Source organism: Manihot esculenta, chromosome 11, assembly GCF_001659605.2.
Source record: "Manihot esculenta cultivar AM560-2 chromosome 11, M.esculenta_v8, whole genome shotgun sequence".
Taxonomy (NCBI): domain Eukaryota; kingdom Viridiplantae; phylum Streptophyta; class Magnoliopsida; order Malpighiales; family Euphorbiaceae; genus Manihot; species Manihot esculenta.
This window is the reverse complement of record NC_035171.2, coordinates 3534136-3549210: the sequence shown is the minus strand read 5'-3', so window position 1 is coordinate 3549210 and position 15075 is coordinate 3534136. Positions and strand designations below refer to the sequence as shown.

Here is a 15075-nt window from a genome sequence, read left to right as displayed (position 1 = left end):
TCTTTCCATTTCTATAATATGAAATTTAAAAGAAATAAATTTAAAATTTAAAAAAAAAATAAAATGTTTGTATGTATAAAAATATTTTGTCTGAATAGAATGGATCGTGATTCTTTCTTTTATTTTTTTTTATCTTTTAGTAATGCATAAATGTGATTATGTTACTGTGACTATATTATTGTTTCATTTATCGCTATCACATAGAACTATACGTACATGCGCATCTGTCTATCCATTATCATCAAAATCTCTAATGTTGTTGTTGTTATGAGGCCTTCAACTTATGAATATAATGCTTAAGATTTTTGAACTTTTCATTAATCAACCTTATAAACTTGGAAAAAAAAAAGAATTTAAAAATATTTGTAAAAATATTATATATATGATATTAGTTGAAATTAAATTTAAAAATATTTACTATTAAATAAAATAATTCTAAAATATTTTTAAAATCAATTGCGAATCAAATAAAAAGTACTTTGCTTCAAAAACATGAAAATTATTAAGCTTTCTTTATACAAGCAAAATAAGAGTGTAAATTAAATGAATTAAGGAAAAAATTACCGTTGATAACATACTTTATTTCATAAATAATAGATTTATTTCCATTTGTATTAAAAAAAATAGTTAATATGATTAAAGTAATAAATTTTATTTTTTCAATATGTTAAAAACTTATATTATTCTGTTGAAAATTAAATAACTCACATTATTATGTTATTATCAAATAAATTGAGTATGGTAAAATTTAGAAGCCATATTTGTCCTTGGAAAGTACAGGAATTTGGACCCAACCCAATGAAAAAAGAGTGAAAAAAATTCGTCGACAGCAGGATTCGAACCTGCGCAGGCATAGCCCAACAGATTTCGAGTCTGTCTCCTTAACCACTCGGACATATCGACGTTAGCGATTACTCCGTGGCAATTGTTGCGGAAGAAAGGTTTCTCAAGGATAGATATTTTCAGGCCCATCATATTGGAAAATAATTTGAGGGCAGCAACTGCAGTGTTTGCTGCGTCTTAACCTTTGGCCCAGTTTGGCATTGTGTACGGGCACAAAACTATTATAGGATGGTTTAAATAAGAAAAATTTATTATTTAATCTGTATAATAGGAAAAAAAATTTTAATTAAATTTTTTAATTTTAAAAATATATTTTAAAATATTTAATAATTAATTTTTTTATTAATTTTAATCATTAAATATTATAAAAAATTTAAAATATTTTTTATATCAAAAAATTAATTAGGAAATTTTTTAAAAATTTAAAAAATCAATTAATAAATTTTTAAAAATTATATAGAATTAAATAATAAAATAATTAATGATAAAATTAATCGAGAAATTAATTAATAATTTTTTTAAAATATATTTTTTAAAATATAGTTTTTAAAATTAAAAAATTAACTAGTAAATTTTTTTATATTATAAAAATTAAATAATAAATTTTTCTTTAAATAATTAATAAACAGAATGGAATAACAATAAATTCAAACTTGTTTTATTAGTAAGAGGGGTCGAATTTTTATCGAGTTAAATTATAAATAATTTATGAGTAACTCAATTAACTTAAAATTTTAATAAATTTCAGTTTTAAAGTAATATACATGCAATTAAATAATTTTAGATAAATAAATATATTTTAGAGTTAACTCATCAACTTATAATAAATGACAGTTTATAACTCTTAAATTTTAATTATATAAATACATACAAGTTTAAATTTAACTTATTTATGAGATGAATTCAAAAATTATTTATAAGACGAATTTAAAAATTAAGTTGAAATTTAACTGTTTAAAAATTAATTCAAGTCGAATTAAATTTTTATCGAAAGGAGACTCAAATAAGTCACTCGAGGCTCACCAGCTCATTTACACTGCTACACATCCATGAGAAAATTCCATGACCTTGCAGTTTGCGCCATGCAAAACCCACATTTTGCTCATAAACAGTAACCTTTTTATCTCAAAACTAAAACAAAATAATGTTAATTCATCCATGTTATATCACAGGGTGAGGCATAGCCTTTGGAGACCTACAGCTAATTTAAGAAGATGAAAATATAATATTAAATTAAAATTACTTTGAAGATTATTCATTATTAAAAGCTTTATTGTCTTTTGTCTAAAAAAATCAAGTAGAAACATAAATTCATCTCTAAAATGATTGAATATTTAAAAATTTTATTGAACTGTAGTTAACAAGGCCATTCAAGTACCATCACCTCTCTTGTCTCCTATCAAATCTGCACAAAAAGTTTGTAATGTGTCTGAAAGTTATTAGATGCCCACAGGTTGGTGGATTTGGACCATGTCAATAAACACAAAACACTTAATGAATCCAACTATTCAGAATGATCTATGATTATTTTTCCTGTATTACATTTATGAAACATTAACATGCTAAACACTGTTTTGATAATGATGTATACAATGATTTGACAGTGTAATCAAGATTTTTGTGGCTTGGTTTTCCCAGTAATTATATGCCATAATTTCCATTCTTAATCTGCAATGATTAGTCTCATTAAAAATTTGAACTACTTCACATATTAAGTTTCTGTAGTGAGCCTTTCTGAAGATCATTGATTTGACATATGGGTATGGCCATGGGACTCGGGACTTCTTCAAATCAGGATCTTGAATTCCAAGTCCCAGCTGAAATTGCATGCAAGATTTTGCAGTTCTTGAGTAATATTTTCAAGGGTTGTCTCTGGATTTGGCGAGAGTTGCTCTAGGTTACAGCTTGAGTGCTGGTCAATTCCCACCATGCTCTCCAATGGCAATAGCACTTTAAAATCAACGTTGGAAAAGCAACAACTTCAAAGTGATCTGCAGCTCAATTCCCAACATTACTTGATTTGACTTTCAGTCAATAATATCATGACAAATGTGATCTTCTTTCACATATAGTCTTCCGATATCATGTCACTTTTTGAACTTTTAGCAGATTAAAAGATTCCAGGACTAACAACATTCCACTATCTTCACAATTCTCACGTTCTCTTGATAAATAACTCAAGCTACTTCTTTCAAGTGACCTAGCTACTGCTAGTCAAGTAATTAACAAGGGTTCAATGGGCAATACATTGATGAGTGGAGAGAGGTCATGTACCCAGATTCACTAAACAACGTTTGCACAATAAGCCTGGATCCTTCCCACCAAGAAAACAAAGAAATCTATGCACTTACGTATGTGATATGGCTGGAGCCTCACCCATATGGCTAAGACCTTTTGACTAAACCTAATTCGCACAGAGTCAAAGTGATGATGTGGATGTTACTTTAAGTAAGGGCCGACAACCAAGTAAGGGATACTTCGTAGGTAAATCTAACCGTCATCACTTAGCCGTTACCGGTAGTTCGAATAAAATCTGTAAAATCTCTATAAACATGAGATTTACTGTCTACTAGGCAATGCTTCTGGAACTTATGGAAAATGGACAACATAAAAGCAGGCTTGTAAAAATCTAGTACAAGAGACTCTTGTGCTTGAATTAATGTGTAGGGCTATATCAGTTTTAATACAGTATCTAACTTTTGGGCAGTGCAGCTAGACATTCTGTAGTCAAGCTATGAAAAGATAATGCATGCCATAATGGGATCAATAAGTAGTGCAGCATTATTAGGTTCCCATCATTTTCTTTCAACATTAATGACTAAACATATTAATTCACTGTTTAAAAAACTATAAAACTTGTGTTTGAAGAAATCTTTTTTCCTGCTAATCTTTTCATCAAGGCTATAGATCTAGCTAAGCTTCTGCAATAACTCTTTGCTGAAGCTACCACTTCTCTTTATGACAAGTTGATGGAACTTCAAATAAATGTTTCAGTTAGAGGCATGACAGAGTAGCAGTTATATGTTTATATTTGGATTATGTTAGAAATACTTTGAAATCTGCTTTTGCAGGTATCTTAAGGGACCTACCATTATCGTTGTCTGAGTGAGGTTTCTCACTATAATGTGATCAGTAGTGACCTGACTTGACCCCCCAATACACCTCTTAATATATGGAATGTGCAATTGGACCTCACCAATAATGCATTTTATCTCCAATATTTGCCTTCCAATATATATACATGGATCACATGAACATGGAGATCGCCAATCCTATCCTGTGGGCTTCCAGTGGATGCATTGCCGACTCTTAAGGAGCAAAAATAACTTTGAATTTCCTAAGAGTTTCTAATCTTTGTTGGGTAAGGAATTGGTAAATGGGAATGAAGTATTAATCTGCTTTAATGTATTGATTGTATTAATAAAATTTCATCAAACAAAGAGAGATATCATATCAAAAAGAGAGACGATTATATCTGATAGATTCTCTAGCTAAAGTATGAGTAGTTAGAGTAGTATTACGACGAATCCATTTTAGAGTCTAACAAAAATTTACAATCATTCAAAACAAAAATTTACAATCATTCAAAACCAAACTCTGTATAAGATAATTTGGCAAAAATGCTCCTTAAATGTCTGTCTAAATCCCTGCATAAGATAATTTGGCAAAAATACTTCTTCTTTTTTCATATCTCTTGAGCATAAATCATTAAAATCTTCCGAACAAAGTCACGGAAGAGAGTTTCTATGAGATAAAGTTAGAATAAGATTTCAAGATTGACGTCGCCGTTGCAATTCCGGAAATCCATAATAACTAGTAAATCTCAATTGAATATTATCTTCCAAAACAACCGAATTAATGAAATTTGAAAAAAAGCCAACCACAGAAGCAGATCCATGACTCTTCCATATTAACGAAAAATCTCCTCCCAATTCTTATCTATTGACTGAGAAGCAACCATTAAAATGTAAAAAATTATGAAAAAATTCCATAAGAGAAAAGAATTGAGTTTGTTGATTCTAAATATGGATTAAAAAATGAAGTAGATGGGAATTTCAAGCAAGTTTTGATATGCAAAGGGGAAGATACAATTTCATTGTTCATTGACAGAACCAATTCAGACAAAAGCAATATATGTAGTGCAGTTTACTAAGTGATCTGCTAAGGCTTTCAAGACTTTGAGAGCAACAATTGACAATGGTATGTTAACCACTTTGTGGGCCTGCAAATATGCTTTCAGCATATATAAGATTTACTTAATTTTCGGATAATTAATACATACTTTCTATTGAATTTATTTTATTTTACTAATCTGATAAATTTATATTTGAGTTTTCACTCAAATAAAGCTACCCACATAAATTAAAATTAGGGGTTTGTTCTAGAAAAACGTAAACAAGTGTTTGATAGTAGCTTTTGAAATGGTCCATTGTGATGCATATTCACATCATATCACCTTCACTTGAGGCTTGAGCAGCAGGCAGGGATTTAGTGGACGGTGAAAAGTTTTAAAAAATATATATAAAAAAACCAAATAATTTGGAGGAAATCATTTTCAGGAAAATAATGTTCAATTCAATCCAACAAACAGAATTTTTTTCTTTTTAGAGGAACAAAGTTCAATTTCTCTTCTCTTTTTGGGTTAGCCTTAGCTTATCAGCTTGGCAACTAGTGCTCACTGTAGCTATGGTGCGCGGCAAGTAGGTCCCACTCTCTCCCAAAAATAAAAATGAGAATTAAATAAATAAATATTCATAAAAAAAAAAAGAAAGAAAGATTTGGGAATAAAGAGATTAGATAAGTACTAAAATGTAAGAATACTGTGGTTGGATTGGACCCACCACTACACTAGTGGGAGGCACAATCTTTTCCCAGTGGGACCCTACTTCTTATAAAAATGGACCCCACCTTCCCTCTCATTGCTCATAGTCAAATTAATCGGCGATTACGAGATTCTCTTAAATTCCCCACTCCTGCATATTAGCAGCACGTCTGGAAAACCATGATTTAAACTTTTTATTTAGAATTTTTGTTTAATTGCTTTTGAAAATATTATTATTTTCGTTTATAAATTATCGTTTAAAATATATTCAATTTAATTCATAGCACTGATTAATATTTTTAATTTTAAAAAATTTATAATAATTATTTAAATTATCATTTAAATGATTTTTTTTCATATATTAATATTAAATAATTTAAAAATTAATAATATATATAAAAAATAAAATTAACGTTATTTTAAAATTTTTAAAATAATAACTAATTTGAAATAACAAAATTCTAAAACTGCAGTAATTAAAAAAAATAAAATTAATGATGATTTTTTATAATAATGTTTTTTAAGGAAATGTTTATTACCCTCTTAATTTGAACAATAAATAGGGTCTTAACTAATCTAAGTGGTAAAAAATCAATAAAAAATCTAATTTTTCTTTTTAATTAGAAAATTACTTTCTATTAAATAAAATTTTAATGTTCTAAATAATATAAATATATATAAAATTCCACATAAATATAAAAATTTATCTTTAATTATTATATATTTTCTTTTAAATTGAAAATTAAAAAATAAAGAAATAAAATATAAATTTTTTTAAATTTATTTATATATATTTATTATTAAATTAAATCTGAGTGTAATATTATAAAATTTTTAAAAGTAAAAATTAAAATTCTAGAAGAAAAATAAAGGACTACGCTATTATAATCCACAAATTCTGGAGATATATATTTCCGTGGATAATTAAAAACATTTTTCACAATAGTGAAAACGTGATCAATCAAGTCTCGTCGAGAAATAAAAAACCAAAAACACGTGCCCTATTAAATTATTTTGAACATGCCTTTTCCAATATTTATCAAAATAATTAAATAATATAAATATTTAAAATTATAAATATTAAATAATATAAATATTCCTGATAACTAATATTTTTTTCAATAAAATGACATCTAAAGAGTTTTGATGATCTGAAATTCAGAAAATAGGATTTTACAATGGTTTTGCGAACTTAAAAAAACTTAGACCTAGCGGAGATGTTTCCTCCATTTTATCCTTTTTTTTTCTCCCTCACGCGAGATGACCTTTCCGCTATAGGACCATCTACCCCTTGGTGCAGGTCCGTACGTACGGACAACTCCAGGACCATTCCTGTGTTAGACAAGCATTTAATTCCCTTCGGCGTGCGAGTGGATATAGCTGCGAAATGACTGGACCCGCAGTCTTTTCATCTTGTGACCGGGTTTGAGAGAAAAGAACCGGGACCTAGAAAAGGGCTGGTTTTAAGACTGAAATAGGCTGAGCCGGTCTGATGGAGTGACTTAAATAGGAGTCTGATCAGGAGGATGGACGAGTTGGGTCTAGTTTATTCGGGGCTTAGGAGCCTCTGATTGTGGACTGCTACTATCAGTCTGGCCTCGTAATGAGATGGAAAAATTCAGCAGTCATCAAATTTGATTTTACCATTATAGAATTTTTTTTGTTTTGAGCATTTATTGATTCTACTTGCATATGCAAGTGGGGAATATCGTGCAAATAACCATAAAGTTTTTTTTTTAAATATTGGAGGTTAGGATATGAGTGTAGGTGTTGGAAGGAATAATAAAGCGTGGACAAAATTGAAAGACTTTAAAAACTCCAAACACCGAAAGAGATTCAAAAGGGATTCTATGGTCCTATAAAAATGTAACCTTAGAAATGTAGAAAGTCATGACACGCTCTCCATTTCCCTTTTTCCTTCTTATGTACAAGTAGAAAGAATCATATACTTGGCATTCAGAGAAATATCATATAATTTTCAAATTCATCGTAAAATAAAATAAATAATCGATTGTATGACTATTTTAAATATTAATAATTAAATTATTAATAAAAATTTATAATTATATTTTATTTTTTTAATAATGTTTTATATAGTAGAATGCAATTCCATTTTCTGTGTATTGAAAATCAATCAAGACATTTTATTTTTGGATATTAAATTAAATAAATTCCAATCCTATCATTAATAGTTTAATAACAACATTAAAAAAAACAAATACGATATGCAGAAGCTCTCTGTACAGTTAATTAAATATGCTCATAATCCTTATCGTATATTAGTTAAAAAAAAATGACATCACTAGACCAAAAAGCAAGACTCATATATAAATAGTAGATAAGATTACAAACAACAATCTGAAGATTCTTTCAAGCCGTTGCCTACGCAAACAAGCCCTTATTACTCGTCTAATCAGGAATAATAAGCTGCTATTGATATGTGGCAGTTGCAGGCCTGGAAATTATATATGTAATTAAAATATTAATTTACAAATTAGCATGAAAATAAAAAAATATGAGATCGAGTTTTAAAAAAAGAGATTGGTCTCAAATTTATTAGAGTCCATTATAAGCTGATCTATCAGCACAATATTCAATCCACGGTTGAAACAGGCTGGACTCATTGAAAATTCGAACTCATCATAGAGAAATCCAGTTCATCTGGCGTGAAGGGGAGTACAATAATAAATTCAGTTATACCGCGACCCTATTAGTACGAGTGTTGAAATAAAATTAAATAGTCGTCCGATGAGAATGGACAGATAAATACGCTCATACGTACAGCTCTGTATGACAGCGACAAATAACACTGTAGTAAGATTACGGTTATCCGTCATTAAATGGTAAGAGAAAAAAGAATAAAAGAGAAAAGTACGATCTATTCAAACTAAATTTTTTTATACACATAAAAACCTTAATTTCTTTTTGAATATCAGAGGTATTAAATAAGTTTTAAATATTAATACGAATTTAGATCATATTTTGTATATTAGTTGTTGTAATAATAATTAGTATTTTTTTATTGTGATATTTGAAAGAATTGGTGATGAAGGATTAAGGACCTATGGCAAATCATATTAATTTGAAATTTAAAAAAAAAAGGAACAATATAAAGGTAAATTGTAAGCATGCTTAGACATAGAGATTTCTCTAAAGTTGGTTGGATGTTTCATATAAGACTTTATTTGGTGGATGAGACAGCATCTTAGGTATGAAGATTATGCATACTTATTTAATTCATATTAAATCTTTTTTAATTATATGGTCCAATGTTCAAGAATGAGATCATGTTATTAAAGAAGCAGCCCAATTTAAGTAATTAATTAATAATAATGACGTGTACCTACCAGTTTTTTTTAAAAATTGCCACCTTTGGTGCCAAATTGGCTTTATAAGGCTTTTTAATATTAAAATAAAATAAAATAAAATGAGATGATGCAATGTACTGACCCCTTAATTAAAATAAAATTAAAGAAAAAAAGAGAGACTGTTACATTATCAAAATTTATGATGAAAATAAAGATTATTGAGCTTTATAAGTACACTTTCTCTTGCTTTTTACAACTCATTTTTCTTTGCTAAAAAAGATAAATTACTTTTTAAAATTATAATAAAATTTATGTATATCTTTATAAAAATTTTAATTATTATATCTGCTCAATTTTCATTAGTTATATATCAAATTATTAAAATATTACTAAAGAAAATTGTATTGTGAGTTTATTAAAGTGAAAAATGCACTATTTGTTAAATATACTAAATATGATATATAGTCAAAATATTAAATACATTGACCAAAACAGAATATATTTTAAATATTAAAAAAATAAATTTGATAAAATTCTTAATGTTACATAACAATAGTGCATTTTTCATTTTAATATGATCCAATTTGAAAAATGAAAAACTCAACTCTGACACCTTGCTCGTCCTAAAAAGTTTATTATTTTCTACATAGAGAGAATTTTAACGTGAAATTATCGTTATTAAATAAAATTGAATATATTTTTATTATATTTATAATCATGAGTTTATCAACTTTTTAACTGATTATATTTATTATTAAATAATAAATAACATAAAAATAATAGAAATAAAATTAGACTATTTTTTAATATTAATCAAACTCTAAATGATTTATTTCGTTTTTTTTATATATTAACTTGAACGTCAGAGTAGCTGTCGTCGACCGCTATTATTACTTCACATTATTTTTATAAAATCAATTAATTATAACGTAACTCCTTAACTTCTAATAAGCAAAATCGATAATTCAAAAAAAATATATAAGTGAAAAAAAAAAGTAAAGCGGAGGGTGTAATCATTTGAATTTTTTCAGTATTCCATCATACGAAATTCTATCAACATAGATTTATATTGAATTTTAGATGAATTTATTTATATAAATAAATTATTAAATATATTTTATATATTTTTAAAATGGTATATATTTATTTATACATATTATATGTAAAATAAATAAAATTTAATAAAGTGTTTTATATATTAGATGGCTTGGGATATGGGTACGCTAATTTTTGTAAATTTTCTTCCTCTTATCATTTGTAGGAGTGAAACAGAAGGTTTTACTGTGATGGTAAATAGAAGAGTTAAATTACCGCTTTACTTGACCGTTTATTACGGCGCGTCAAAGGGTCAATGACCCAATTATGAGAGGTTTACTTCCGTCAACTCCACCAACAAAAGCATCGTTATGTCGCCTAACGGTCACAAGCGGCGACTAGGCGACGTGGTAGAATTTGAAGCGTTCCATTTTCATATTTGATTACTGAGCGTTGGATTTGTTGCGCATGATTTCTACCTTTGGATTACATGAACACAATAATTAAGATAAGATACACCCTTAAAACAAAATAATTATTAGATAAATTAATTAAAAAGGTCCGCACATGTTTATATTTTACTTTAATTTATTTTTAACTTTAATTTAATTCATTTAATTTTTATATTTAATATAATTTTAATTAATATATAATTTTTTTTTTTTAAAATAGGAGTGGAAAAGTCGAACCTTTGACTTCACAATGTTAAAAAAATGTATTTTCCATCAGAATAAGTCTCGGAGTGCTTAATATATAAATTTTTAAATTTAATAGTTTAACTAATAAATAATGTGTATTATTATTTTTTATATAAATTAATAACTAAATAATTAAAAAAATTTAATATTTATATTATTTTATATTTTAATTAATTAGTAAAAATTAAAATATAAAATTTAAATAGAAAATTTAATCTATCAGTCTTTTTATTAATACATTTTAATATAATTATTTATAAAATTCATTATTTTTTTTAAATAATAAACTTGTGGTAACACATCAGATTGTAAAAACAAGATTCACCGACACTTCACTGACCCTAACAGTAAAGTAAAAATCAATCAGAAAAAAAAAAAAAATCACTTTTCTCACTTTTCTATATCCCCATTTCCAGAATTCACTATTCAAACTGAAAATAAAAATTATTTAACTTGATTGATATTTATTAAATTATTTTTACTTTTTAACGTTATTTAAAATTATAAAAATATATTAATTAATTTATTCTTTATTTTTAGTGAAATAATTAATAGATTTTTTAATATTTATATTTTAATATATTTTTTTAAAATAAACTGACTAATTAATAATTTTTTAATATTATAAAGATTAAACATTAAATATTTCTTAGTGATATTATAAGAAAGCAGAGCTGTTTCTCCATGTTATCAAGGAGAAAAGACAGGGTTGGCTTATTGGGATGTAGAGGATTTTGAAACCCAAGAATTATCATCTCAAGTTGAAATGGCATTTTCAGTTCTCACTTTCCTCTGTAGCTCTGATTGTTCGATGTCAGCTTTCCAGCAATTTCCCACAAATACAAATGCACACAGAGGAAGAGAAACATACAAATTTATGTATGCATATAATGATGAAAAGGAAAAGGAAAAAGAAAAGAAAAGAAAAGGAAAGAAAATAAAAATATTATCATCGCGGATCTGAAGTTTTGTCACAGCAATTGATATTACCAGGCAAACGACACACAGTTGTTCATTTTCGTTCCATCACTTTCTGCTCTGTTTCTGTCTCTGCACTTTCTTTTTTTTTTTTTTTTCTTTCCTTTTTCTTATATAAGCTCAGCTTGCAGGTGAATTAATAATGATTCCATTAAAGTAAAAAACTCACTCTGTAAAAGGTTGCCGGGAAATACCCAGTTGCCTGTCGGTGGAACTTTGCTTTTTCTATTAATAAAGATTGCATTTTTTTTTAAAAAAAAATTGGTAAATTTGGTTCTGATAAATATATGTAAACTGTAGAACTAAACTGGGATAGTCATCTTGATCCCATCCTAAAGCCATCATGCCTTTACTCTTTTTTTTTTTTGTTTTTTGGATACACTGGAAAGAAATCATGACTTTACTTTGTGGTATAGAAAAGGCTTAGAATCCCTCCAAAGAAAATGAAGTTAATTTTTTTTTTTTAACAAAAATTGAATATTTATATATATAAATGAAAAGCAAAGTAGCTACAGAAGGGCAAAAAGAAGCTTCTTTTCTGCATCAACAAAAACCAGCCATTGCAGAGCTAAGCAGACTGCATATTTCTTTCTCTCTCTACCCATTCTTCTGGTCTTGTTCACTTACTCTCTTAACCTTTTGCTGGTCTGTGTTTTTTTCAAGTTCTTTCATCGTGAAAAACTTTGATGTCTATTCCAAAAGAACATGATTACATAGGTTTATCAGAGAATTCTCCCATGGAAAGAATCTCTGACAAGCTTTCTTCTTCCTCTTCTTCATCCTCTACTCTGTCAACAGAAGAGAACGGCAGCAACACAAACAAGACTTCTCTCAACCTGAAAGAAACCGAGCTCAGGCTTGGTTTGCCTGGGTCTCAGTCACCTGACAGAAAGCCGTTGCCTGGAGTGTCTCTTTTTGGTAAAGAAATTGAAACCAACACTAATGGGTATTCTCTTAGCCCATTAAAGAATTCAGTCTCAGGGGCTAAGAGAGGTTTCTCAGATGCCATTGATGGGTCTTCTGGGAAATGGGTTTTTTCTGTGAATAATGGATCTGATGCCGGTTTGAATAAGGGAGCTGTGTTATTTTCTCCCAGAGGTGATAATGGTAACTCCCAGAAATCTTCTGCATGTGGATCAACCAAGAAAGAGGTTGCTGGTGTTATTACTCAATCTCCAAAGACAGTTCAAGAGAAGAACAATCAAGTATCTGGTGCAAATGAGAACAGCAATGCTCCTGCTGCAAAGTAAGCTCACTGAAGCTTCTGTTTAGAGATGGTTTCTTTTCTTTGTATGGCCTGTTATGGTTTGTTTCTCTGTTCCTTGCCTTGCCCAATCTTTAATTACAGTGAAAATTGTGGAAAAGGGAAGAAAAAGCCAACTATAATCCCAATGAGACTGAGCAAATCAAACCATTTACAGTCTGTTTCTTGCTGCTGCTCTGGTTTGGGAACTAGAAAATAGAAATTGGAAAAAAGAACCTTCAGTTTTCAATTTCTCTTCCTTCTCTATTCATGTCATGGTTTCATTCTGTTTCTTTATGATTGTTTCCTGCTGAACATTCATCTCTGTTTAGCAGTAGCTTCTTTTTATTACAGCATCTAAATTTTTATGATTCTCACTTGAGATTATGTTAAATAATTTCCTTCCTGAGACTGAGAGAAGAGTTCTTGCAACAGGGCACAAGTGGTAGGATGGCCACCTATTCGTTCATTCAGGAAGAACACCATGGCCTCTAATTTGACAAAGAACAATGAAGATGCCGAAGCCAAATCTGGATTTGGTTGTCTCTATGTAAAAGTTAGCATGGATGGTGCACCATACCTCAGGAAGGTCGACCTCCGAACCTACACCAACTATGTCGAACTTTCTTCTGCACTTGAGAAGATGTTCAGTTGCTTTACCATTGGTATGCTCTCTCTGTCTCTCCCTTTCGCTGGAGAAATTTTAGAATATAACAACTGTATGTACAATGGAGAAATTCTTACATGAGGCAAACGAACTAACATATGAGCTAAATACCTGAGTTGAAGTAAGAATTTTAGCTCCAAAGCATGTGTGGTTGCATACAAAGTTGAACCCTAAAGTGCATATACACCTTAGATGAAACATAGTTATGGAAGCCTTTAGATAGAAAAGGAGCAGTTATCTTACACAAATCTCAAGTGATGCTACTTCTGATTTTCACAATAATATTTTTTAATATCCAAAATTTTGGCTTCTCACCCTCTTCTGGAGGGTGTTATGCATTTTGAGGTATAAAATATTTAAGATGAGAAAACAATATTATTGTCAAAATCAGGGGCTAATTGGGATCGTATACTTGACCTGAATGAAGAAGAATCTTTTGTTTCTGGGAACAGTATTATTTCAAAAATGCTGTTGGCATTGCGAGCTTCCAAGATTCTTTATGACACCTTATCTGCATATTTTCTCACTTGAGTGTTCTTACATGTCTTGAAAGGTCATTGACTTGTGCTGACTGTGATTCAGGACAATGCGGTTCCCATGGATTTCCAGGGCGAGATGGCCTGACAGAGACTTGTTTAAAGGATCTTCTCCATGGCTCTGAATATGTTCTCACATATGAAGACAAGGATGGTGATTGGATGCTTGTTGGTGATGTACCCTGGGAGTAAGTTGCATTCACTTCCAACATTCAGTTTTCAAGTTTATGAATAATTTCCAGTGAGCGGAATTGAATATTGATGAACTTTGTTGTTCTATGTTAATACAGGATGTTTACCGAGTCCTGCAGAAGACTGAGGATCATGAAAGGTTCAGAGGCAATTGGGCTTGGTAGGTCCTACTCCTATTAATTCTTAATCTCTGATCATAAGTTCCAATAACCAATAGTAGTCTTGATTGGTTGAATGAGTTTTATTTGCATGGAAATATTTTGAACATTTTCTGAGAAAATGGGTTTTGATTCTTGTCCTTTTGCAGCTCCAAGAGCTATGGAGAAATGCAAGAATCGTAACTACTAGTATACAAGCATCATTAAGCAAGGAGGCTCAGAAACAAGATTTCTGAAATTCCAAGAAGCCTGAAGAGTGTGTAAAAGTTGAGTTCTGAGTTCTTCGCTCATGAGCAGTATATGTTTGGGAATGTCATAAGTTGCTTTATCTTAGTGAACTGGGGAGGAAAAAACTTTCTATTAGACACAAATATTTAAGTGTGCTTAGTTTAATTATTCTATTAACTCTACTCTTTCCATGTGTATTTCAAGTTATTGTAAATGAATGGTTATTTACTGATAAACCATCTTCTATCTCCCTCTAAAGAAAAAAAAAATTATTAACTGTACTAATCAATTCTCAAATTACTAAAATTTCTTCCTAAATGCTTATCATTTGGCATGCTATGTGGTTCTATGAGAAGATTCACTCACA

At 29.1% G+C, this 15075-nt stretch overlaps 1 protein-coding gene and 1 non-coding gene across 2 annotated transcripts; one reads left to right on the top strand and one right to left on the bottom strand.

Annotated features, from left to right (window-relative positions):
- Window positions 1-821: 821 nt before the first annotated feature.
- On the bottom strand, window positions 822-903 carry TRNAS-CGA. Its single transcript has one exon. It is a non-coding gene; the product is annotated as a tRNA-Ser (tRNA).
- Window positions 904-12003: 11100 nt separating this feature from the next.
- LOC110626245 (auxin-responsive protein IAA27) lies at window positions 12004-14993 on the top strand. The gene is made up of 5 exons (XM_021772041.2): window positions 12004-12930; window positions 13363-13592; window positions 14177-14318; window positions 14421-14482; window positions 14630-14993. Exons 1-5 carry the CDS (start codon window positions 12371-12373, stop codon window positions 14668-14670), a joined length of 1035 nt encoding a protein of 344 aa, XP_021627733.1. The 5' UTR covers window positions 12004-12370; the 3' UTR covers window positions 14671-14993.
- The last annotated feature ends 82 nt before the right edge of the window (window positions 14994-15075 follow it).